The following is a 26,248-nucleotide window of genomic DNA, read 5'->3' on the forward strand; positions in this document are numbered from 1 at the left end:
TCTTAAAATGTATATACCAATTTATTTCTAAAAATTGTACAAAAAGGGACCAGATACATCCGTACTTTTTTGTTCCATTCAGCCGAGACAGAATTTTCAATTACAACGATATTTGAATTTTTGAATTAAAAAAAAAAATCAATCCAATTCGGTGGAAAAACTGCTATAGATATAAAGAAATTAAATAAAAAAAATTTATAAATTAACATAATTTTATAAGTCCATTAAATTTATTTTATAATATAATTATTACATCGGCCACATTAGTTATAATTTAGTTTTATGAATAAATTATTTCCATTCGGTTATATCTCTGTCCCTTAATTTTGGGCGGGAGAGCGCAAATCACAAATTAAAAAGAAATAAAACCTCAAGTTCTCCTGTCTCTCTCTATCTGACTGCAGGATTGAATGCTGATGAAGTGAAAAACCCTAGTCCTAAGCTTCCACGTACCAGAAAAATGCCTCCGAGGAAAAAACCCAATCCTTCTTCTTCATCATCTTCTTCGTCCAAGAAGTCCAACCCAAGCAACAACCAACAGCAGCCCTGCAAGTTTGGCATCCAGCATTTCTTCGAGCGCCACACTCAGAACGCCCTCTTAGCCTCCCAGAATCCTAACAATGTCACCGCTTCCAACGCCGGTGTTTCGTCCTCTCCCAATGCCAATCCCGTCGCCGTTTCGAGCTCCCGAAACCCCGCGGATGGTCCGAGTTCGGGGCCGGTTGATCTCGAGAAATCGGTGTTACCTGTTCAAAACGCGATAAATGATTCTAATTCTGGACGTATTGGTCCTAATAATGATGTTTTGACCTCGAGAAACCGTAAAAATGTACCGAATTTGCAAAATGTAGATCCCAATCTTGAGGTTTTGGCATCTCGGGAACCTAGAAACAGGTCGGATTCACGAACGAGTAATCTAAATAATGCGTCGCAGAATACGCCGCCTGCTAATTTGGACACGATGGGTGTTAATGCAGACAAGGACCTGTCCGAAGTGTCCCCAGAGATTTCCAAGTCTGTGTCCCACAAGCGCTTCAAGTTCTCGCCTGGAATGGTAAATGTCAGGCAATTTTTTTGTTTAAATTTTCCTGGAAAACCTATTGTAGTAGCCTTTAGTGTTAATGGGTTTCTTTTAGGGAGTAGTGATTGAATTATGCCAATTGTGTTTGTAGTATTTTAGGTTGTATTTTGTAAAATATATTTTACCAGGAAACACTTAATGCATGCGTGGATGCTATTGGATTGTTATTTTAATTTTTTTATGCGAATACTTCCGGTATAACAATCACAGTAATTTATATTAAACATGGTCGTGGCGGTAGTTGATAAAGCAGAGCCAGGACGATGGAGGTGATGAAGTGACATGGAAGATATCTCCGGTGAATGAAAGACTCCAGGCAGTTTCAAAACGCATACCAGAGATGATGAGAGTGTTGGCCGACTCTTCAAGGCTCAATGCTTCGCACCTTCAGCAATGCTCACTGAACAAGGCATGTCTATTGGTTAAATTTGGCGTCTGTTTACAAATTGGTTATGGTTTTGATCGCATGGTAAATTTTTAGGGTATGGTACGGACTTCTCCTAGTAAAGCTGACCAGGTTGAAAAGTGGCTTTCGTCACCAACAAAAAAGGCTGCTGAAAAATCTTTGGTAGCCACTAACAGAGTTGGTTTAAAAAGGGTTAACCCGGATCAGGATACTGGTTCATGTGGAAATAGAAGTGAATTGACCAGCGCTGGAGCTGCTAGTAGGCAGAGTCCGTTCCGAACTCCGCCATCTCTATCATATTGCCATGATAAGGTAATTTTGTGTTCAATCGGCTGAGAGTAGGTATGAATTGTTCAGTTCTGTTTGTATTCTAGGAAGATGGAGGACAAAGTGAAAAATATTTCATTGAAATGTCTGGGTACCAAGAGAAGACACCAAATTATAGAATCCCTTCTAATAAGTTTAATATTTTATATTCATGAACTTGGTTCATTTTGTTTTCTTGGCAGTAAATGCCAGAAAAATTACTAGACCGAGAATTTTCTGACTTCTCATCTGTCAACTTGAAGTTTGCACTTTTTTATTTCTGATTTGTGCTGGAACTGAATTTCAGATAGCTAATGGTGTTGTATGTAATGGAGCATCTGATCTGCATGGTTTAAGACAGCACAAAAAGGTATAATTGTACTATGTTATTTTACTTATGCCAATTACTTATCAAAAAAAAAATTTTACTTATGCCGATCATTTTTTTCATACTTCTTCTCCAATTGAAGTATTTGATTATCTCATGAACATAAAGTGCAAGTTTATAATTGCTGAGTTGAAAGTTTACACGATTTATTTGGCAGGAGTAAAAGACGTTTTCTCCTAATCTAGTCATAAGTAACATGATATCTATTTGTATGCATCTTTTTTTAGGCATTGCTTGAACTTCTGGATCAAGTAGAAGATGTCATTTCTGTTGAAGACTCATTATCTAGTGACATGGAAGCATATTCAACCAAAGTTCATAACAGAGATGGTGATGGAATATCTGTCAAACTTGATCGTGCAGTAGAAAGAATGGCAATGAATTTACCAGCAGAGGTCAATGGGGCTTCTTCCCATTGTAATTTTCTAGTATTAGAGGTATGCTTTACTTTTGCCAAACTTATCTTGTTGTGTTGGGGGTATGCTTTTGAAGATTGATAATATGCAACTCATTTCTGCTGCAGGTGTCTGAGAGGCCTAGACCTGCTGTCTCATCTGGTGCTGAGGGCCCATATAAGGTTTTCATTATGCCTTATACCCAAACCACTTCATTACTTCAATTGAGCTAGGAACTGTACTAAGTTGATCACTTGCTTTCTAGGTTCTTCGTCTACTGAATGAGCATAGCGGAGAAGAGTGTGCTGTGTATTTGTGGGAAGAGTGGTAAGTTGACTTGTAATATTTTTCTGAAGCATTTTTTATCCTCTCCACTATTTCATAAAGAACTTTTTCCCCTAATGTAAAATTTCACTTTGTGCATATCATTTGGAGATTGATCACCACTTAATACGTGGCACCTTTTACATCTTCTCCACTTGTTAACAGTTCTAGTGATGGAACTGTTGTACTATTGATGACTCAGGACAGAAGCATGACTTCATGGCTTCAAGTGCTGTAGTCATCATCATTGTACGATCACATTTACAGAATAATTTAAGTTGCATTACCAACCATTTTAACCTTTTGATTTATGGGGTCAACCTATGTTGTTTGATCTGATTGGGAATTCAAGTCCAGCTGCATTTTAATTTATATAAACACAACCCCTTTGGGGAATTGGAGTTGTTTTCATTTATATTTCTACAGCATGAATAACTATTGGCTATTAACCCTGTTGTCTTGATGGCCTGGTATTTTTCATCATTGTTGTTCTTGGCAATTGAAGTTTCCTCTGATACTGATTGGTATATAATTGCCTTATTGTTGCCAAGAACTCAATATGCATTGATCCTGTTTGCTTACTTAATCCCGATATATTTGAATCTCGGATGGACTCTGTTTATTTCCGTCCTTAGAAGTTACACAAAGTGCCTATGATCTTCTACTGAGAATCATATCATTGAGAATATTTGCTGATCCGAATCGGTTATTATATGGGGTCATCAATGGCTGTCGGGGAAATTATGGTTAGTGTTTCTCAAACTGTCTTTCTCCATTTCTTGTCAGGTATTATGGTGTAGTTGCACCTGGAGATACTGTGAATGTCATTGGTAACTTTGATGAGCAAGGAAAGTGTGACATAGATCGTGACAGCAATTTTATAATCGTTCATCCCGATATATTGCTGTCTGGAACCCGGGTAATAATCACTTGCTTTTGAATATTATATTTCTCTATATCCATCTCTTCCTTATAACTAGAAAAATCTTTTAGGTTGCTGCTAGTTTCAGTTGCCCAAGGCGAACAATTCTAGATGAGAGGCTAAAGTGCAATGAGTATTCAACGGCAGCATTAATTGGTACCTTGCTGCACCAAATTTTTCAGGTTTCAGAGTTTTCACTAGTACCTTGTACAATGGTTTGATAAAAATTAATTTTTTCCCAATTGTGAGCTACATATGTGAGATTTCTTCCCTTTTCAGGCTGGACTTATTAAGGAAAGTCCTACTATAAAATTCTTGGAGGAATATGCTGGAGTTGTGCTCCAGAAAAACATGGAAAGCTTATATGCATGTGGAGGTGGGAACTTATATAATTTTCAATTAAGTACAATTTCTAATTTCTTATTTTCAATCTCCCCCCATGCTTGGTGGGCTCAAAACCTTAAGAATTCGCATCAGTTCAAGGGACCATATCTTTTTAAATTTTACTCAAATGTGAATTGAACTTCAAATCCCAAATGAAAGTCACTAATTACCACTATGGATCATCTTGTGTGAAAGTCTTAATCTCTCCGGTATGTGGGATTTGCAGTAAATGAAAATGATATACGGAAAACCTTGATTGAGGCTGTACCAAAATTATTGAATTGGATCATCACGTTCAAAGATCCACAGGTATGCCTGTGTAGAACTCACAATGCTGTTACTCTGTTCTTGATTATCTTTTCGCTCTAGAATGGATATGGTTCATTATTGCCAAAGCTAACCTCATCTCAACTGGTTTGATTGTGAAATACTTAAATTCTTGTATGGAGCCTATTCATTTATTTGTTAACTTGTTTTTTATTGGAGTGCAAGGCAGTTTTGTATTTTGAAACTTTATGCACACTTACTCGTGTTACATCAATATCTGTAATGTTCCAGTACCCTGTAAGCCCAATTAGATTAGTCATCTGTGCAAATTACTGGGAATTGGATGCATGAACCCACCCTATGGCCATCCCAAAGCTGTTCACACCTTTAGGTGATTTTTATATCATCTACAGCATACATTTCGTATCTATCCTTTTTTCTTCCGATATAATTCTTTTTGCATTGTTAGACATCTCATCCCTGAGTTAAAAAAAGGTATGCCTTTTTAGATACATCACTTCTCATTTTCTTGGAGGTTTGTTTGCTTGGAATGTTGTAGACATACATTTTACATTGTTTATAATTCTTTTGTCGGCAGGATTCAAAAGCTCATGTTGATTTTGGATCCGATGACGGGCTGAAAAAAGTTAACCTATCCGAGGCAAGGCTTTCACCTTTTTTTTTCTTGCATGATTTTTATTTCCAATTTTGCATCTACACACATGCATTTCTGGGTATATACGAAATTTGAGATTGTAAAATGAAGTGCTGCCTTCTCCTTGTCATTCACTTCAGTATAACAACGTTTACATTATATTTACAAAACTTCTGTTGTACATATAGGTAATTGATATTGAGGAGATGGCGTGGGCCCCTAAATATGGTTTGAAAGGGATGATTGATGCTTCTGTCAGAGTCAGTGTGAAATCAAACAGAAATGAAGCTAATGAGAAGATTATGCCTTTAGAGTTTAAAACTGGAAAAGTACCCAATGGCCAGGCAAGTCTATAGTCTATCTGAAATACTAGAAAAATTGAAGTCTGAAATGCTTAAATCACCTTTTTTTTGGTGTTACCCTTCTTTTGATGTGATTTCTGCAGTCATCTATGGAACACTCTGCACAAGTAATCTTATACACTCTCCTCATGTCTGAGAGGTGTGCACTTATCCTTTCTGTCTTTTGGTGGGGACATCGCGTTTCTGTCATGGAGGAAATTTAAGAAAGCATACTTCTATTTACTCTGATTTGGCTTTTATTCAGGTACCAGAAGCATATTGATTGTGGTCTTTTATACTATCTTCAGTCAGATCAGACACAGGTAAATTCAGATACAGCTTTGAGCAATCATTCTGTCAGAATCTTGAATTTATTCAGTGGAATTGACCATCTGTAAAGGGAATTGCGGTTCGAAGATCTGACTTGGTTGGGCTTGTTATGCGTCGTAATGAACTTGCAAGTCATATTCTCAAGGCATCAACAATGCAACAATTACCCCCTATGTTACAGGTATGGCTATTGCGGAATTGTTACGTGCAGTGTGTTTTGGACAAGTGCCTTTCTGTATTGCCATTTGAAATTTTCTCAATTTTCTACAGAGTCTGAGCATGTGTAATGGTTGTCGCCATCTTAATGTCTGTAGTATCTATCATAAGGTAATCTTTTTATCTTTACTAGGTTGAATGACAGTAAAAAGTTGTGCATATTAATTAATCTGCTTCTGTTTGGTGGGTATGGCAATGGGGTAATGGGAAGTTTCATTCACAAAATAGCCATTCAAATATTTGGTCCTTGTAAAATTCTTTATCATTGCATTGACAATGGCCCTGATATCCCATAGCTATGAACTGTGAGAAATCCATTCCCACCAGGGGGGTTCTAATCTGATACTTCAAAAACCATTTATTGTCATTTGGCCTTGAGAGGCTATTTAGTTCCCTGTTTGTTGGTGTATGCAGCCGTAATGTGTTATTGATGCAGGCGCATGGTGGAAGCACTGAAAGTAGTGGATTAGGTGATCTGTTTGATTCAAATACTAGCCACCTAACTGTAGCTCATGGCAAGTTCCTTCGGCATTGGGATTGGTTGATTGACTTAGAAGCTAAAGAGATTGAGGTGCATCTTTGAAGCAGTTTTACAATTTTATTTATGCGAAACTCCAAAATAGTCTCCCTAATTATTGGAAATGTGTTTTTTCCTTCTCAGCTTGCGAAGAAAAAGATCTGGTGTCCTCGTAGTTTGAAGCATGATAAGTCCACTAGTTTCCTTTCTTCTCTTGTTCTTGATGCTTCAGAGGAACTTCCGCATCATGAGCCTCTTAAAGACAAGCGGTTCATTTATCGTTTTGTGCATCAAGATCTACCAGCATTCAATATGAAAGCATCTGATGGAGATTCTTTATGTGTTGCCTCTTCTCCGAGAAATTATATGGACAGCATGCTTAGAAGTGGAGACTATGTGGTAATTTTTTTTTTCACATATTAGATTTGTGCAGGATGTGGTTTTTGTTGAGTTTACATAAAATAGAATCGACTTTTATGACGTGTTTGACATGAGCTGCTCTTAACTTTTTAATATTCGGATGCTTATCTTGTTCTTTACCTATCAAAGTTGATCTTATTGATGCTTCACAAAATAGTCTGCACTTTGCTTTCTTAAGCAAATGCAGTATACGAAATTACAAAGTGGCCTTTTGAGTTAAGGCAATTATGATTCCGCCAATTTCTAACCCCTAGGAGTTGGCTCAAGTGGTAAAGGCCTTGGGTTTGAGGGTATGCTCCCCTCAGTCTAAGGTTCAAATTCCCTTGGGTGCAAACAATCTTTAGGGGCCATCGGAGTGGAGGATTTTCCTCTTGAATTACCTGAGGTGCACTTGCGGGAAACTCCTTGCCGAGAGCCTGTGCACCTCCGAGATTAGTCGGGACGTTGTTCTTGGACACTCGGTGCCAATAAAAAAAAAATGATTCCGCCAATTTCTTCTGCCAACAAATGACAATTTATGAGCTTCATATTCATTGGACAGAATAACTTCCATATCATGTGAATTATCAGAAAAAAGAAAAACTTCCATATCATGTGGCATATTTTACCTTTAATTTTTCATCTAATCTTTAGTTTTGTATTTTCTCCCCTTGTTATGTTTAGATACTTAGCACTGAACCTGGCCGTATAACTATCGCAAATGGGGTCATTACAGAGATAAGTCGCTTTCATGTTTCTGTAAGTACTACATTTGCTATTCCAACTCCTTTATAAATTTGCTTGGACGTATTATGGAAAATGGTTGTTTCTGACTTTCTGCTCTTGCACTGCAATGTCTTCATTAATTAACCAGTTTCAAATTGACTTCTATATATTCTAGGTTTCTTTTTCCAAGTGTCTCCGGCTTCCTGGGAGCAATCCTTCTTCAGAGGCACATGATCTTTTTGAAGAGGTTTGGCGGATTGACAAGGATGAAATTATGACTTCATTTGCAGTTATGAGGTAATTAATTTTTCTAAACTATTATGAGATATATGCTCTCCAAACCAACAACCCCTCCCTCTCTCCCCCCAAAAAAAAAATGAAGTTCCTGAACTTGTAGCATTAGAGATTGCGAAAGAAATAAATAGTGTAATATGTATCTGCTCTGAATCCATGCTTGATGTTATTATTTGAAGGCTTAACCTTGTACAACTTTTTCTACGAAGTGCAAAAAGTACCCATCTACGGAAGATGATCGTTGATCTTGAGGTGAATGTTTGTTGCTAACTTGTTCTCCCCTTGATGTCTGTGTTTTTGCTAATCTTGTGATGACATTTTGCATGGTTTTGGCTATGTGCATCCTTGTAGGCTCCTAAATTTGACAATGGATGTATATTCAGCCAAGATCCAGCAATATCTTATGTCTGGTCCGAAAGGAATTTGAATGATGATCAGCGTCGGGCTATTCTTAAGGTTTTCTCTACAGAAAGCTTATGTCCCAATTTGTTGACCAATTACTAGTCGAAGCTATTCTGACCAATTATATTTGGGTTGCACTGTTTTACTTATTATCCATTATTCAGATACTTACAGCAAAGGATTACGCTCTAATACTAGGAATGCCTGGAACCGGCAAGACTTCTACAATGGTGCATGCTGTAAAAGCCTTGTTGATGAGAGGGACATCCATCTTGCTGACATCCTATACAAACTCCGCTGTTGATAATTTGCTTATAAAATTAAAAGCTCAGGTTCTTTCTATCCTCCATTCATCTTGTGTTACTTGATGCCCTGTATAATGTAGCCCAAGTCAATGAAAGCCATGGGCCCCTCTTCCCCCTTTTTTGTAAGTGGTAAACATGTTTGATTGTGACACGATGTCTGACATTCAAGCAACATGCCCGTACTGCCTTAAATGCAGTTTCACGGTGCCTGATTGATAAATTTTCCTTTGCTATTCTATGTTAACTGTGCACCTAACTACGATTCTATTATTCATCCGTTGGTAATTAAGCTTAGTCTTTCCACATCAGTCAATGTTTCTTTTGCTGTTTCCTCTAACATTAGGAATGCCAGAATGCTTAGTTAGAAGGAATTAAAAGTTTTCGGTCTTAGGGTCTGCAGATCTTACCCAGTCTTCAACCACCAATGGAAGTGGACTTCCACACAAGTCATTCTTCTTATTGTATTTATAATTGTATGATGATCAGTGCACCTTGTATCGTCATGTTAATTTACTCATTAGTTTTTCTTGCATGTCATGGAAAATTAAACTTAACAGGGCATCGATTTTGTACGTATTGGAAGACCTGAAGCTGTGCATGAAGAAGTTCGGGGAAATTGTTTTTCAGGTCAGATTATAGTTAAGTGGATTCCTTGTGGCATAATCAGTTTCATTTATTCTCCATCTTGTAACAAAGATTTCTATGGCAGCAATGAACATACACAGTGTTGAAGATGTCAAAATAAGATTAGACCAAGTCAAAGTTGTTGCAGTTACTTGTCTTGGAATTACCAGTCCTTTGCTTTCCAACAAGAGATTTGATGTATGCATCATGGATGAAGCTGGACAGACTAGCCTTCCAGTATGTTGTCTTTCTTGTTTGTGTTTTACTGTAGCTTTAAGTTCGTTGTATCTTCTCAAAATGCAACTACACTATAATGTCACTCTATAAAGTGATGGGAATTCATGGATTTTGTTGTAGAATCGTCAATCTCATATCTTGACATTAGTAAAACCAAAAGTCTTTTTTTGATCAGTGACACTAGTAAAACCAAAAGTAAAAAATGGTAGTCTGAAATTTGATGGCTAAAGAGATTTTTAAAAGTGAATCCTCTCTCTCCCTCTCTATCAACAAGCACATACACAATATGCACTCTCACAAATATGCATATATATTTTTCCTAACCACTTATTCAAGTGGTAATAAATATATCCTTCCATAGAATAAGTATGGATGGATAACATTCGTGGCTGCCCTTTGTTCTAATTGATTAACAACTATGAAAGTTGAAATTTTGAAACATAGAGTAAAAGAAGCATGCATTGGGTTGACAATGTTTGGTAATAATTGTGAAACATAGTTGTGAGTTTATATTTAGATGGGTGTGAGTAAGATAAAAATTGAGAAATTGGAAATGATTGTGATGCAGAAGTGGAAAAGGGGGCTAGCTAGCTGCTATTTTTTATGTGATCTCCAATTTTTGCCATTTAGGTTTTTACTGTTTGGGGCACCAGCATAAAATTGATGCTGTTTTCAAAACTTAATATGTCCACTTTATAGTTTGTAGATTTTATTCTCGTATGGCTTTTCTGTGTCGGCGTATATATTGTGAAAACATCTTGCATTTAGTTGAAAACAAAATTTGTTTGTTAAGTACCTAGTTTATTGTTCTGCAAATTTGAGACTGTTTTTAGTGTTTATAACTTAAATAGGTGTGGTTGTGCCGTTTAAGCAGACTTGTTGATGAAGAGATTATGTTGAACTCTCTGATTGATTCTTGGGTCTTTTTCGTATCAGGTATCACTGGGACCCTTGATGTTTGCTTCAACATTTGTCCTTGTTGGTGATCATTATCAACTACCTCCTCTTGTCCAGGTGATATGTCTCATCTGTTTAGTTCTATTTGCTTTACTTTTGCTGTATCAACTCTTTAAGCTCATTAAAAATGTGTGCAAATCAATGTCTAGAGTACAGAGGCTCGGGAGAATGGGATGGGAGTAAGCCTGTTTTGCAGGCTATCAGAAGCACATCCTCAGGCAATTTCAGCACTGCAGAGCCAGGTTACTTGAATTCGAAGAATTTTTTTCTTCTTCTTGATAAATAATAGTTACATATGGGGGAATACAAAGGACAAAGAAATTGGTCATGGAGGGGTGTATTTCATTTGCTACTTTTTCTTTACCAGGTCTACTTACTAAGTTGATCTGTGTGCAGTATCGAATGTGTCAAGGCATTATGGAACTATCAAATACCTTAATATATGGTGACAGATTACGTTGTGGTTCTTCTGAAATAGCTAATGCCAGACTTGGGCTTTCTGGTTTGAAATCTTGTTCATCATGGCTAGAGGAGGTCAGAGCATTCTATCACAATGTCGTTCCATTATGATCTATTGTCTTCTTGCCTTTAGCTGATGTGTATCTGTAGTTGAAAATCTTGCAATTTTCTGTGGTTTTAAAGTTCCTGATATTAAATTTCCGTATTACTTATCAAAAATATATTTAATACATGTAGTAGATGATTCATGATTGCAGGTTTTAAACCCAACAAATCCAGTCATATTTATTGATACAGGTCAATAAGCATACAATCATTTATACTCTTGTTAACATTTCCTTTGATGAATTATTTGTTATTTGGCTTGGTTTCTTACATATAATTTTTTACAACTCAGATATTTTACCTGCTTTTGAGGAGAGAGATCAAAAGACTCTGAATAATCCTATTGAAGCTTACATAATTGCAGAGGTATGACTAAATATTTCTTGTTACTTATAAAAATAAATGATTAAATAGATCTTGTTGCTTAAGACCAAGAACGTATTTCATTTTGAAATCCGTTTCATGGTGCAAGCCCTTTAGGTATTTGTTCCTCATCGTGCTCATTATATAGATCACAGAGAAGTTGGTTGAGAATGGAATTGAAGGGGAGGATATTGGCATCATTACGCCTTATAATTCTCAGGCAAATCTTATCCGCCGCTCTGTATGCATAACCTCTGTGGAGATACATACTATTGATAAATACCAGGTTAGGGTGAAGTATGGCTGTTGTCTCTCTTTTTTGTTCAGACATGGTCTTATACCAAGGATGTAACATATTTTAGGGTCCTTTGCTTGATTTTGTCCGAGTGGATTGTGATACATGGCTTAAACTAATAATAGCCAGTTTTTTGGGTGAACAGGATCATCACTCAACCTCTTTTTGGTTTTGGAATTTGGTTTTGTAGTTACTTTTAGTTAAATTTGAAGCTATGCCACAGCGATTTATAACCTTCCCCCCCCCCTCCTTTTTCCCTTTGGTCTAGGGAAGAGACAAGGACTGCATACTGGTGTCATTTGTTAGGTCAAGTGAAAATCCAAGGGATTGCTCTGGCTCACTTCTTGGTGACTGGCATAGGATTAATGTGGCTCTCACCCGAGCAAAGGTAGGCATCGAAAGTTCTTTCGTCGTATAAAAATGACTCTTGACTTCAAATTTCTAGTTTATTTGAAAGGTTTTGCTTGCTTGCTATCATAAATCTTCTTTTTGTGCTTATTGAGTTGATTAAATAGGAAATAATCGAGTGGTAAAAAAAAAAAGAAAAAATCATCTCAAGTAGATACATACAATTTCTTGATTCATTTATGTTTGAACAGAAAAAGTTGATAATGGTGGGGTCATGCAAAACCCTATCAAAGGTTCCACTACTGAAGCTTATGATCGGGAAAGTTGATGAGCAATCAGGCATCCTTAGTGTGTCCAAGAAAGATATCAATTACAAGGGAGAGCTGAAGAGATGCTCTCAGTTCAGATAAGATTTTTCTTCCCATTTTTGTCACTGTAGATAAAAAATAAAATTTTGATTCATCTCTTTCCATTTCCCAATATAAAATATTATGTATACAAGGGAGAGCTGAAGACACGGAATTGTAAATGAATGTTTCTTGAATTGAAATCCACGTTTTCTCGTATGTGCCATGAGCCGCAGCAATTGTCTAGCCCCTAGTTTCACACTCACAAACATGGCTGGAACTTGAACTGGAACGTGTCTCCATTATGAGATTTTCATTTTCAGAACCAAGAAGGCTGCTAGTACTTGTTTTTATTTATTTATTTACTTATATTTTGGGAAAAGTTATTTTTTTCATTGTCCAACAAATGCCACTCCGTATTAACAAAATAAAAAATGCTAGTCACCGAATGTTGGGTTCCGATAATTTTTTTTTACTTAATGATTAAGGAAGTGTTTTATAGTAATATTGTAAGTTTTTTTAAAAAACAAATGAATGAAAAATAAAAAATAAAAAAAACAATTTTGTTCTTATCGGGCGGATCTCGTGCTACATCTGCTCTAACAAAAAATTAACACGTTGTACGTGCACCATCTAACGTGTCTTCATTTGAAATTTAATACCAAAAAATAAATTATTTTTATTTGGGGAAAATATGAAGTAATTACCCTCTGAATTAACAAACATTAAAACTTAAAACATTGCACACTATCTCTATCTACCGGGGGGAATGGATTCCATAGTATATATTAGCAAGGAAATGGAACTCCTCAACTCGAAAAAAGAATTAAATGTGTCTGAGCCCGGGTTCGAACCGGGGACCTCTAGTGTGTGAGACTAGCGTGATAACCAACTACACCACCCAGACAATTGCTGTTGTTTGATCATAAGGTCTTTTCTTTTTCTATATATATATATTTACACAAAGCTATACAACTTTGTAGCTTTTGGAAGTTCACCCCCAAATTATTTTTACAATATATCATCAAGTCAGGATCCTTTAGATATTCGTAAGAGTGATTCTATTATGGAATTATTAAAATCTTAATTTACTGGTTTAAATTAAAAGGAAAGAAAGGTCGTCATAGGCAACCTCAAAAGTGTGATAGCAAAAAGCCCAATGTGTTCGAGAGTACAAAAATATTGGTTTGAGAGTCCAATTAGAATGATGGATAAATAATAATAGGGTTACTACCTTATTACTCCTATTTTTATATTTGATTTTTTTTTAATTTTTTTTTACTTAATGATTAAGGAATTGAGTATTAATAAATTTATATTTTTTTTAATTTTTTCTTAATGATTAAAGATGTTAAAAAAATACTTTAAAAAAATAATAAAAAAATAAAAAACTTTGAAATATATTTGAATAGTCTATGAATAGTAATATAGTAGTAAATCTATCACTATCTATGATGTATACAACTTTTAATAGATTTGTGTTTTGTAAAGTATAAAACCCAACCCAAATGTATTTCAGGGCTCGATGACTACCACACCGCACAATGGTGGGCCTTCTGGCCCGGCTGGCTTGCCCAACTTTCATACCTGAAGGCTGCAGGGTCGGCCCATCATTTCTATCATTGACTTGTTGTACAGTTAGTATGAGTGGATGTGTTGTTTAAAGCCCAATCATTGTTTCTTGCTTGAGTTGTTGATGATTTCTTTTAGAACATCCATGGTATGAGTGGATGTGTTGTAAAGCTTAATCATCGTTTCTTTTAGAAAAGCTAATAGGTGGATGCCAAAATATAGTCTATTTAAAAAAATGAATTTATGCTCTTTTAAATACTTATTTGATGTAATAAACCAAAAAAGGAGTTTTATTTTCTTAATCAGATCATCATTTAATCCACTTAGAACTTTTTATTCTTCTTCTTCTTTTTTAAATTTCTAATCAAGCAGTTTTATATAAAAATAAAAAAAATATAAGAGTTTAAGGTGGAGCTTTTCCACTATCAATATACAATAAGTAACTAAGAATTTTATCTAAAAATAAGTTTCCAAAAACTAGATTGATAACTGCCTATTACACAACCGAATGCGTATATCAATACAAAACAAACTCGATATATAATATTTAAAATTAGACAAATTTTGTCATGATCCATAAATTTGATACGAAATTAATTACAAAACTAACATAGAATTGAAAGTCTGAATGTACGAATAATTCTACATACTACACTCGTATTTAATTTAATTTTCATTTGACTGTATAAAATGTAATATTTTATTATTTTTAAATCCTCATTTATTTTTGTTAAAGAAAAAACTCAGAAATTGATGTGCAATAGTAATTAGAATTTTTATTAATAATATTGATGAAAATAAAATTGACATTGGTAGGACCAAAATGACCTTAGTAGTTGCCGCCGTTCTCGCACTCTGTATTCAGCTTTAGGGTTTCACAACCCTCAGTCCCCCAAATCTTGGCGGGAACGTCCTTGTTAGAAAATAACTAAATTAATAAAGATAATCCGAGCAAGTGCCCACTGAGAAACCTCGAGAAAGCGAGAGAAAATCCAATCCGAGCAGTAGCAGCAGCAACCGGAAGAAGATGGGAAAAGACGAGGAGGAGATGAGAGGGGAGATAGAGGAGAGGCTAATAAACGAGGAGTACAAGATCTGGAAGAAGAACACCCCGTTCCTCTACGATCTGGTCATCACCCACGCCCTTGAGTGGCCTTCTCTCACTGTCGAGTGGCTGCCGGACCGGGAGGAGCCTCCCGGCAAGGATTATTCCGTCCAGAAGATGATCCTAGGCACCCACACCTCCGAGAATGAGCCCAATTACCTCATGCTCGCCCAGGTCCAACTCCCTCTCGAGGACGCAGAGAACGACGCACGCCAATACGACGACGACCGCACCGATGTCGGTGGCTTCGGCTGCGCCAATGGAAAGGTTCGTAATTTTCTTCCACCTCTCGTGCTCTTTCTCTGGCTTTGTAGTTTCATTGGTGGCTGAGAAATTGTTTTTATCGTTTATGCTGTTGTTCGACTCTAGAAAATTGCTATAAACGATACTTCATGTCAAAGATGATATAAATAAAATCAAAATTTCCCCTTTCCTCCTGGTGGAGATCAAATGAAAAAAATGAAAATTGTTGTGATATAATTTTCATGAAGAGCCTAGTGTGTGTCTCGACGAACGTTATAGTATTCAATTTCATCGGAACAATCTATTGGTGCGTTTTCTTCGTAATTATCGATTTATTCGATCAAGAGTCTATTTTTTTTATCGGCTCCTTAATACTTGGGTTATTTCCTTGCAGGTGCAAATAATCCAGCAAATAAATCATGATGGAGAGGTCAATCGTGCTCGTTATATGCCTCAAAACCCGTTTATTATTGCCACTAAGACAGTTAGTGCTGAAGTTTATGTTTTCGATTATAGCAAACACCCGTCTAAGCCTCCTCTAGATGGTGCATGCAGCCCTGACTTACGGTTGAGGGGCCACAGCACTGAAGGATATGGTTTATCGTGGAGTAAATTTAAGCAGGGCCATTTGCTGAGTGGCTCTGATGATGCTCAGATATGCTTGTGGGATATTAGTGCAACTCCAAAGAACAAGAGCCTCGATGCCATGCAAATTTTTAAGGTAGACTTTTACTAGCTAAGCCTACGTGCACTCATGTCTTTGTTTAGATAAAATACCCTTCATGTAAGACCGAAATATTCAAGACATGCTTTGCGTGTTAAAAAGTGGCTGATCATGTGAAACTGATGCTGTCATTGAACTTGTTCTATGTTTTCAAGAAGTTCATTGTACAATTTGTAAGCATCTTATAACTGGAATGAATGTGATGGCTACAAAAGACCTGTTTTTGGTATGTTGAACTCAGATAGCTTCTTACACGGGCAATATGTATCTTTTCATCTTATTTTATTTTATTATGGGCAACGATCTCTGTACTTTTAATTCATTTCCGAGTTAATCAATCAAACTCTCTTATAAAAATTTAATGGCTGCTCCTATCTGATTCGAATATTGACCGTGATTTGGATTCATTACTATTTACCATGATAGGTTCATGAAGGTGTTGTAGAAGATGTAGCATGGCATCTGAGGCATGAATACTTATTTGGTTCAGTAGGTGATGATCAGCACCTGCTAATATGGGATCTCCGGACTCCATCAGTTAGCAAGCCTGTCCACTCTGTTATTGCTCATCAAAGTGAGGTTGGTGTTAAGAATATTCTCTCTCTCTCTCTCTCTCTCTCACTCACACACACACACATGCATATGGGAAAATTGCTACAGATACTTGAGTTACAACACTCAGTTTCCTAAATCAATTCCGATGCTTCAAAGTCAAAGGCAAAACTATGCCCTTGTAGATCCATTGCCTACCTCACATATATTTGTAGTATCCTACTCGTAAAAAAAAAATTGTATAATTGTAGTACCTAGGAACATAAGCATTTTTCCTATATTTGTTTCTTCGATTTGATTTCACTGCCCTTTCCAGTGCATAGGAAATTCTGCCCAATCCACATTGTCTTTCATGTTGTAGAGGATGGTATGGAGCGGATGGGTAGGTCTAATTAATGCAAGCTAACAAGAGAAAACCTTATTAGTCTTTTAGTCTTATCCTGTGTTATGGATCTCAATATCATGGTGATACTTTAAAAAATCTACTTTTATCTTTTTGGATGACATGTTAATATTAATTATGACTCAAATACACTTGCACATTAAAATTCGATTTTTGATCTTGTACAAACTGTGTGGGTTGTTATTGTCCACGTGGCTTGATGCATTTAATCACTTCTTTCTCTACTGGAAATATATGCATTGGTACATATGAGTTGTGAATATAAATAAATGAATTTTCAACAACTATTGTCGATTTCTTGATTGGCTCCTACCCTGATTAATGGTCGGGCTGGTGGTGATAATTAATTTAGGTATAATTAATTCATCATTGCCATGTAAATGATTTAAACTCATCAAAATCCCTCCTTTGTACTCCGAATGCTTTCAATGCTTAAAGTTTGATATTTTTATTTATGCACACTGTATCTTTGCTATTGTCTAGATGTGGTGAATATGGTGTTTTTCCCCCTTTTTCTTGGTCAGTTCTAATCCAATCTTTTTCATGACGTCGTGCTAGGTAAACTGCTTAGCTTTCAATCCCTTTAATGAATGGGTTGTTGCAACGGGCTCTACTGATAAAACTGTGAAGTTGTTCGATCTACGCAAGATCAGCACTGCACTCCACACCTTTGATTGTCACAAGTAAGAATTCTCTTCTGGATTTAATAGGCTATATAGATTTATCTTTTGGACTTAGTTGTCTAGGTACGTCTTTTGCACCTTGCAAACAAAAATCTAGGTGTCTTGCACTTTTTTTTTTTTTGGGGGGGGGGGGGGGGGGGGGTTGTATTTGATTGTTGATGGCTATTTCTCAACTCGTTTTTGCCCTTATGTACAACAGGGAGGAGGTTTTCCAAGTTGGCTGGAATCCAAAAAACGAGACTATCTTAGCTTCTTGTTGTCTTGGTAGGAGACTCATGGTGTGGGATCTTAGCAGGTATTTGCTGGACCAACCATTTCTTCTATTTGTTAAGGCTTATGAATGAATAATTTAAGCCACATTGAGATAGCACATCTAATTGAACTAATACATTTTATGAGATTTAAATTGTTCATTATACTATTTTTGGCTCAAGAACAAAATGTGATTTTGCATGGAAATCATTAAAGTTTTGGGACTATTTTAGTGGTTTGTCTGAGAAGGTATTACCAAACAAGCCATGCTAAGAGAATCAAGTTTAAATTTAGCTGTTAATTCATGATTGGCTAAAGTTAGCATAGAAGATATATATATGCCACCACTTGAAGAGAAGGGGTTAGCCTCTCTAATGATTGCTTAAATTTGGTAGAGATGATGGTAGGGGAATTGGGATAGTTTTACAATGTATTGTACGTTTGAGTCATATATCTGCAATGTTTAGAATTATCAATCCGGGGAAGAAACTGGGAGCAGGGCTATCCAAAACAAGGGTGAAAAGAGTTAAAAAGGAAACTGGGAAGTGGGGAAATACTAATATGGCTAGGTTGGATTGAAGCTTCAGAGATTAGAATGACCCCTCTGTGAACGGGAATAGAGCCACATAATTGGAATACTAGTGGTGTAAGGTTTATTTCACCCGAATTTGTATGATGATTTTGAACAGTGCTCTTTTCTTCTATCCAATATATTTGCAAGTAAGAACAAAGACATTGCCTGAAATGAATTCTTTTTGGCTTTTGGTTTTTTGTAGGATTGATGAAGAGCAAACACCAGAGGATGCTGAAGATGGACCGCCGGAGTTACTTTTTATTCATGGTGGTCACACGAGTAAAATATCTGATTTTTCCTGGAACCCAAGTGAAGACTGGGTTGTCGCTAGTGTAGCTGAAGATAACATACTTCAAATCTGGCAGATGGCCGAGAACATCTACCATGATGAAGATGATTTGCCGGAAGAATCTACAAAGGCAACCTAGTATGATTTTTCTAGCTAGATTTGACAGACAGGTAGCCAGAAAATTAGAGAATGTGCAACTTTAGGTGTTCTCCCCAAGTAAATGTGAAATAATTGTGTTTTTGTTGTGTCGAACTGACTTGTATTGTATCCCCAATGCACAGTTCTCTCGTAATTATTTTGCCAGAAGTAGCTTTTGATGGGGACAGCATTTGGGATTATTTTCATGAGTAGTGATACACTAACAACCCATTTACAATTTATCTACTACTTCCTTATAAAATATAATTTTTTCAAATTTTAGATACATCAAATCAAAATCAAAAAGCAAAATCAAATTTAAAAAAATATTATTTTATTCAATAGTAGTTTAAGAGTAGTAAATTAGTTGGTGGTTTATCATTTGTCTATTTTCATCACTTATGATTATAATGAAAATTTTTATGATTCAGCAGCAAGAGAATGTGTATATACGTCAAGTTTGAAGGCATTCATGCATGCACAGGAGTTATTTGTAGAAAATCAAGGAGGTTCTTATTTTCTCCAAGATCTCTTTTCTTTCTACTTGCCAACAGCCTTAAAGCTTCTTTCTACTTGCAGACAATACCATGCTTTGTTCAATTAACTAGATAACTGCAAATGTTCACATTCTTTTAACAGGCCTATTAAATTTTGATATCATGAACAGACATGAGAACGAAGATAAACTTGAAGTAGTGAGAATGTGCTGGCTTTATTTTTGCTTCCACTTCCTTTCTCCTTTATGCAGATGAAGTGGGGCATTTCTTGAGTCTTGCCAAGCAATTATCAATGGGCCTGGTATGTGGCAAGTACATCACTGGGCTTCCCGGGTTAACCCGTTCCAGCCTGTACCAAGAAAAGAAAATAAATATATATATATATATATATATTAGAGGAAGAGAACATTGAGTTGGCAAATGCTTGTATATATTTTCTCTATCTGAAGTATTAGAGAAAAAAAAAATGTTGAAAGATAAACTCACTGATAATGAAGGAGAAAATGGTGAAGGAAAATGGAGATTTCCAGCTTAGCAAGATCATTTCCAGGGCACAACCTGCTTCCTGCTCCAAAGGGAAGGAAGGTTCCAGCTTTGGGTGTATAATTCTGCCACAAAGTAAACCAAATCAACATAATACTAATCACATAGCACAGACTTAATGAACTGTTATCATGTATTGATGATGCAAAGCTGCAAAAATAATGTACATTGATCTAGAAAAAGAAAGAAAGATGCTATTTTGAGAAATATGTACAATATTCATTTTGAAAAAGTGAGTAAATATGGAATTCGTATGAAAAAATAATTTTTTAACGGTGGATCCTTATTTTTTTCAAAAAGAATGCATGGTATTTACACAATCATGACTGTATCCAACTATTTTACTTGCATCCCATCTGCAAAGAGAAAAAAATAAAAAAAAAATACTTACCTCCCATCTGGAAGGATTAAATTCCATTGGATTCTCGTAAGTTTCAGGATCCAGGTGAACACTTCTAAACCAGACAAGGACTTTCCAACCTTTGGGAATGGTATAACCTGAAAGTTAAAGCAAGAAACTTCTAATAAATCATAAGCAGAGCTACATTGCATGAATTGTTTTAGATAAACCCATTGTTTTCAGTACTAATCATTACAGAAAACTAAAAAGAATGAAAATCCTGAACATAAACTGACCACTTATGTTGACGTCAGTTTTTGCCTCTCGGAAAACAGTCGGTGCAAATGTTATCACGCGAAGGGTTTCGTCGATCACCTACGTAAAGCAGTTTAAAAGCATAAGATCGATGTTAAAGAGAATAAAAAGAAAAAGAAAAGAGTCATGTCAAATTGACCAAGGACAGGTCGAGCGAAGATATGAATTTTAGCACATAGACCATGCTGTACCTTGGAAAGATACTTCATTTCTCTAATTTCTTTCAGAGTCAACCCACTCTGCCCCGGTGGCCTCCTCTTTACGATTTCCTCTTGCTCTGCCTGCAGTTTTGTTGCAATAGAATTCAATAACCAACAAATTAAAAGTTGAAACTTAATGAGAAATATATTAAATTATACTAGCACCTTAGCTTTTTGAAGAAATTCTGGGCGCTGTTCCAGGAAAATGGCTGCCCACATTGCTGTATGTCCTGAAGATTCATGACCTGCATTCAAGTACATCAACATAATATCTATGATTTCCTCGTCGGATAATTTTCTGCCATTTTCATCTGCAACATCCAGCAAAGCATCCATCATATCTTTCTTCTTTGGCAAGACATGAAACTCCTTCCTTTGATTTCTCCTCTCATCAACAACAGATTGAAATGTAGCCACGAGCTTCTTCCGAGCCTGAAACAACATCGATTATTTTGGTAAACAAAATTAAATCCTGAAAACAAAGCTGAGAAAATACAACTAAGACACTCGTGTCACCTTGAGTGCTTTATGGTAAGCAAATCCTGGAAGATTAATTGCCATGGCTCGAATTCCATAGTTAAGAGTTGTGTATTGCCTCTCCAAAGCATCCATCACAGGCTCACTCTCAGAGCTAAGAAAAATGTACACAATTATCCTAAAAGTAAGCTTCCGAAGCTGGGTCAGAAACTCAATTTCTCCCATTGTTGTCCACTTGTTCAAGGAAGACACGACATTTTCTTCGATATATTTAGCATACGTGGACAATGCCTCATAGCCATTGACCGAAGCAGCTGTTAACCGCCGGAGACGCTTATGTTCTTCATAGGAAATTCCGATAAATGACTTGTTTCCAATGAGTTGAACGGTGGATTGAGGCCAACCTGGCTTAAAGCAAACATCATCTGTCAAAACTCTCCTGCATGCTTCAGGTGTTGTAACTATCACGCTGGGTCTCCCAAACATGAAAGCCTTGTACATACCAGTACGTCCAAATCTGCATTGTAATTTGTAGAAAGAAAACTTAACGTGCATGGCTTTATTAATTATATATTTAGAGACTGTTAAACCTAATTTCATGCATGCAAAACTCAGATCCATACAGTACCATGATTATAATCATTCATTTTAGATTTTCCTGTCACATAATAATTATGAGAACCATATACACCACATTCAGCGGCCATAATTCACTTTTGTTGTTCCTGAAAAAAGAAAAAGACAAGGTACGTACGGCCTACAGGACAAGGCGCTGTTATGGAATGGCATTAATTTCTAAGGTCCCATAAAGATATCAAGAAGGATATTATACCCAGCCCAGTGCAGATCTCATGCATACATTTAGATATATATATAGCTAGCACTAGAGTACCTATATATATATATATATGATCATGATTCATAACCCCTAGCTGTGAAAAGATAGATTCCCTCTGTGGCACTTAAAACTGGTATAAATCATGAGATATTTTGATCATTTGATCACATTAATTATTATATCGACAAATGAAATGAGTACTTATAATAAGTAGTACATACTCCATATTTTACACAAAATTAATGAATATTTGAAATGGAGAGAATTATTATCTAAAGTTTCTTTGAATTCATTCAAGAACGACTTTCAACTCTAACTAGCTATATATAGTCTTTGGTGCTCAACTTGACACAGCAGCCAACACTGCAAGATTTGAGTACTCTAGATGATCATGTGTAGTAGTACGTGTTCTTTTTATGTTAGTGGATTTCCCAGCTTTTAACAAGCCAACGAAGTGTTATATTTGCCAATCGTCTTGTTGAATAGACAGGGTTGAGGGGGAGGGGAACGGGGGAGTAAAAGGAAGAAAAAAAAATCGGAGTGGTATAATGGTAACGTGTCACATCAGTTTGTGAGATTTCTTTATATTTTTCCAAATATCAAACCAAATCATGTGGCATGATCTGTTTATTTGAAGTGTCACGTACTCGTGAATGTCACTTGCACACAGTAAGCATGCTGTCTAATTATGTTTTCATTAATTTGATCTTTTGTATTTAACGTAAAAACAAAATTAGTTGAAAGAAAATTTGAAACTTAATTAGGAAAAAAAGCTAAAAATAAAAAATGTTGACAAATCTATCGTTGTATGCAAAATGATGACGTGGACATAAAAAAGCTGAACAATGCAAGGATGCGGTTTGGATTTAGCGGCCCAAAAACAAAAGTAGATCTGTCAATTTTGCACCGCAAGGGACGGTGATGTTTGGAGCATTTCCATGGTCGATGATGCCTCTGCTCCGCATCATGCATGCACTGAAATACCCTCGTAACTTAATATGCATGTAGAGAGAGAGAGAGAGAGAGAGAGAGAGAGAGAGACCTGGAAACATAGGAGGAGATGAAGGACTCAGGATGGTTGGACTTGAAGGAGCGGAGGAAGGAGGGCATGTTGCCGAGGAAAGGCCAACCCAAATCACCAGGTGGAAGAGAGTACTGTTTCTCCCCCAACTGGGTCTCGTGGAGCCACTTATTTACATTCTTGAGCACCCATTTCACTGCCACGAATACAGCACAAAAGCTGCACATGAACACCATCACCAACCACAATATCCAACCAAACTCCATAGTTTTCATATATATATCTATCACTACTGCTGCTGCTGCTTCCCCTACACCCCTCGCAGTCTCCCTTTATAACTAATGAGAGGGGGGGTGTGGTTGCTTAGTTTTGGGAAGGATATATATTGATGTTGTTCAAATTGAGGCAAGTTTGTGAATGTTGTTGGGGGTATTTATAACGTACGGGGCTTTGAATGCTAAAACAACGAGACGGAGCTCATGACCCGCCCCCTTTTGAGCTCTCTCTCTCTCTCTCTCTCTCTCTCTCTCTGTTAACGTTGAGGCCGACATAATCCATATATATATCTAATGTAAGGAGGAAAAAGAAAAGGTGACAAAGCTCATGATCTCATCATGAGCTGCTTAATTAATTAGTTTTCAGTGCATGACTGATTACAATATTCGGATTTCGAGCTTGATATTGATATAAATCCATGCATCTAAATCACAGCGCATTCATGACGAATAAATCTACACAATCACAGCATTAATTATTGCAGCACATAAATTAATTAAGCTGGTTGTATTTGGATAAAAAAACAAAAAAAAGAGGTGGATTAGGATTTGGGTTTTAAAGAAAGAGATTCAATTTATAAATGAGTTGGATAGGGTTCAGAATTGGATAGATTTTATAAATACATATTTAAATATATATATATATATATATATTTAAATTTCTTTCTATAAATGTCTTGATTCTATATTCATTAATGTGACTTTTTGGATTTGATCCAAATCCAAATTTAATTTTTTTCCTAAAAGGGAGATTCAGAGCCGGTTTGAGATCACTACTATTCACAAATTTTAACTTATAAATTTTATTACTATTCACAAACCATTTCAACCCATCTCATCTCATATTTAAATCCAAACATACAAATAAAAGCTCAAATCTAAACCTTCATTCTCAAATTCATTTATTTAAATAATGCATCGAAAGATAATTCTTTCAAGCATTTTTTTTTTATATTTGCTGCTATTTAATCTAATAGATATATATGTGTCGTCCAAATTAAAGATATGATACTTAAAATTAAGGGAAATGATATTCTCACCGAGGGAACCCACCGACAAAACCCACCGATTCGGTATTTTTTTAACTTAAAGGTTAAGTGTTTTTTAATGAGTTTTTGTTTTCTTTTTAAATGTTTAAGGGGTTTAAAAAATGTTTGGAAAAAAAAAATTGACCGGTGGAAATTGTCGGTGGCTCCCCTCGGTGCATGTGGCAACACCCTAAAATTAAAGGTATGAAAGTTTTGTGTGATGCCAAGGTTGTATATATAGAGTTAGTTTATATATAGTCTCTAAATGGAGACTGTTCATATAAATCTATACAATTATATTTAAAAAAAAATTAAAATTATAATAATATTTTTTTTAAAATAATATTTTTTTTCATTTTATCCTCATTCATCAATATTTTGGACTATAAATAGAACTTCTTAAAATTAAATGGGGTTAAATTTAGAGTAAGGTTTTGAAAATTTTTTTGCTTTGATACGTTTTATATGAAATTATCAATTATTTGAAAATTTTTAATTAATAAAAAGAGATAGATTTTATTATTTAGTATATACTTTTAACACATTGCATGCATTGCATTACATCCTTCCACTCAGGATCAAGGCTAAAGGTGGAAAAGGGTGAGGGGGTCGAGCTTGAAGGCTTTGACCTAATATGGTATATATATATATATATATATATATATTATAAAATTTCACATTGACTGGATAGTTGACTATGCAGCATGCATTAATTGTGTTACTTAAAAACTTTTAAATGTATGACGTTATTCCTATACATTATTCAACAAAATATAAAACTTAATTTATAGTACTTTACATATATACTAGTAGTAGGTAATGTCCAAGGGACGTTTGCCTAATTTAGTTAATTAAGTTATTTAATTTAACATATATATTAGGGTCGTTTGCCTAATATACCATAAATAATTTAATATATTTAAATAATGTTAAAACTCTAATTATTTATATAATTTTACTTTTTTAAAATATTGAACAAAATTTCATCATTTATTTAATGGTAAAATATTAGTATTTTATAAATTAAATTTGATAATTTATTTATGATATGATATTTATATGTTGATTATCTATTTTAAATTAACTTAAATCAGTATTTAAATTTTTACACAAATATAATTTCACGTTTGGTTACACAAATTATCTCATCTCATCTAATCATTAAAATTTTTTCAAACTCTCAAACAAAATACAATAAACAATTTAACTTTTTCAAATCTTAAAATAAAAATTATATTATAAAATTATATTCTAACAATATTTTATTTAATTTTAACTTTCATCTCATCTCATCTGTATAACTAAACAAGCTGGCTAATGGTCTTTGGGTTACTCCCAAGTGTTGACATGTAAGAGGTTCTACACTGGAGTATGAAATATAGATTCACCTTAGACTACTATCAATATTATCTACCTAAAATTTTATTCAATTGAGGATGATATATATATATATATATATATATAAGCGCTTATATATATAGAGAGAGGAATGATAGATATCAGCTACTATTCATTCTCATGTCTTACACCTATAGCTATTCATTCTCATATATATCTATTACTATTATATAAGTGGCTATCAAACGGTCGCTAAACGGAAATTCTTGTTTTAACTGAGCGGAAAGTCTTATTTTAACGGCTATCAAACGGAATGTGCATTCTCTCGAAGCTTCTCCCCACCCACTCTCTCGCTCTCTCTCAATCCTCTGTATATTCCCCCCGACCTACTCTCTCTCACCCTCGATCCTCCTCAAACTCACTCTGTCCTCACGATTCTTCAATCGTG

At 35.5% G+C, this 26,248-nt stretch overlaps 3 protein-coding genes and 1 non-coding gene across 5 annotated transcripts; 2 read left to right on the forward strand and 2 right to left on the reverse strand.

Annotated features, from left to right (window-relative positions):
* Positions 1-369: 369 nt before the first annotated feature.
* Positions 370-12,612, forward strand: LOC121241589 (DNA replication ATP-dependent helicase/nuclease JHS1). Of its 2 annotated transcripts, XM_041139418.1 has the most exons (34): positions 374-1,054; positions 1,323-1,490; positions 1,563-1,799; positions 2,101-2,163; positions 2,409-2,618; positions 2,705-2,758; positions 2,842-2,903; positions 3,687-3,819; positions 3,894-4,004; positions 4,102-4,198; positions 4,433-4,515; positions 5,072-5,134; positions 5,317-5,472; positions 5,574-5,629; positions 5,735-5,792; positions 5,870-5,980; positions 6,070-6,126; positions 6,452-6,586; positions 6,677-6,931; positions 7,616-7,690; positions 7,833-7,954; positions 8,131-8,203; positions 8,303-8,407; positions 8,518-8,685; positions 9,216-9,285; positions 9,368-9,519; positions 10,456-10,533; positions 10,626-10,718; positions 10,873-11,010; positions 11,193-11,232; positions 11,333-11,406; positions 11,552-11,689; positions 11,967-12,086; positions 12,298-12,612. In XM_041139418.1, exons 1-34 carry the CDS (start codon positions 461-463, stop codon positions 12,454-12,456), a joined length of 4,308 nt encoding a protein of 1,435 aa, XP_040995352.1. In that variant the 5' UTR covers positions 374-460; the 3' UTR covers positions 12,457-12,612. The 2 variants fall into 2 exon arrangements, 1 of the variants encoding a protein (XP_040995352.1); XR_005935744.1 differs by lacking the exons at positions 11,193-11,232; positions 11,333-11,406; positions 11,552-11,689; positions 11,967-12,086; positions 12,298-12,612 and having other exon boundaries at positions 370-1,054; positions 10,633-10,718.
* A 614-nt stretch (positions 12,613-13,226) lies between these two features.
* TRNAV-CAC lies at positions 13,227-13,300 on the reverse strand. The gene has a single exon. It is a non-coding gene; the product is annotated as a tRNA-Val (tRNA).
* Positions 13,301-14,779: 1,479 nt separating this feature from the next.
* On the forward strand, positions 14,780-19,104 carry LOC121241420 (WD-40 repeat-containing protein MSI1-like). The gene is made up of 6 exons (XM_041139176.1): positions 14,780-15,337; positions 15,708-16,034; positions 16,464-16,616; positions 17,551-17,675; positions 17,875-17,970; positions 18,704-19,104. The coding sequence occupies exons 1-6, from the start codon at positions 14,993-14,995 to the stop codon at positions 18,927-18,929; spliced, it is 1,272 nt and encodes a 423-aa protein (XP_040995110.1). The 5' UTR covers positions 14,780-14,992; the 3' UTR covers positions 18,930-19,104.
* A 545-nt stretch (positions 19,105-19,649) lies between these two features.
* On the reverse strand, positions 19,650-23,591 carry LOC121241421 (ent-kaurenoic acid oxidase 1-like). The gene is made up of 8 exons (XM_041139177.1): positions 23,181-23,591; positions 21,340-21,817; positions 20,989-21,255; positions 20,815-20,904; positions 20,605-20,683; positions 20,360-20,466; positions 19,912-20,033; positions 19,650-19,774 (listed from the first exon to the last, which is right to left on the reverse strand). The coding sequence occupies exons 1-8, from the start codon at positions 23,432-23,434 to the stop codon at positions 19,669-19,671; spliced, it is 1,503 nt and encodes a 500-aa protein (XP_040995111.1). The 5' UTR covers positions 23,435-23,591; the 3' UTR covers positions 19,650-19,668.
* Positions 23,592-26,248: the final 2,657 nt, after the last annotated feature.

The sequence above is a fragment of the Juglans microcarpa x Juglans regia genome, chromosome 7S (genome assembly GCF_004785595.1).
Source record: "Juglans microcarpa x Juglans regia isolate MS1-56 chromosome 7S, Jm3101_v1.0, whole genome shotgun sequence".
NCBI lineage: Eukaryota > Viridiplantae > Streptophyta > Magnoliopsida > Fagales > Juglandaceae > Juglans > Juglans microcarpa x Juglans regia.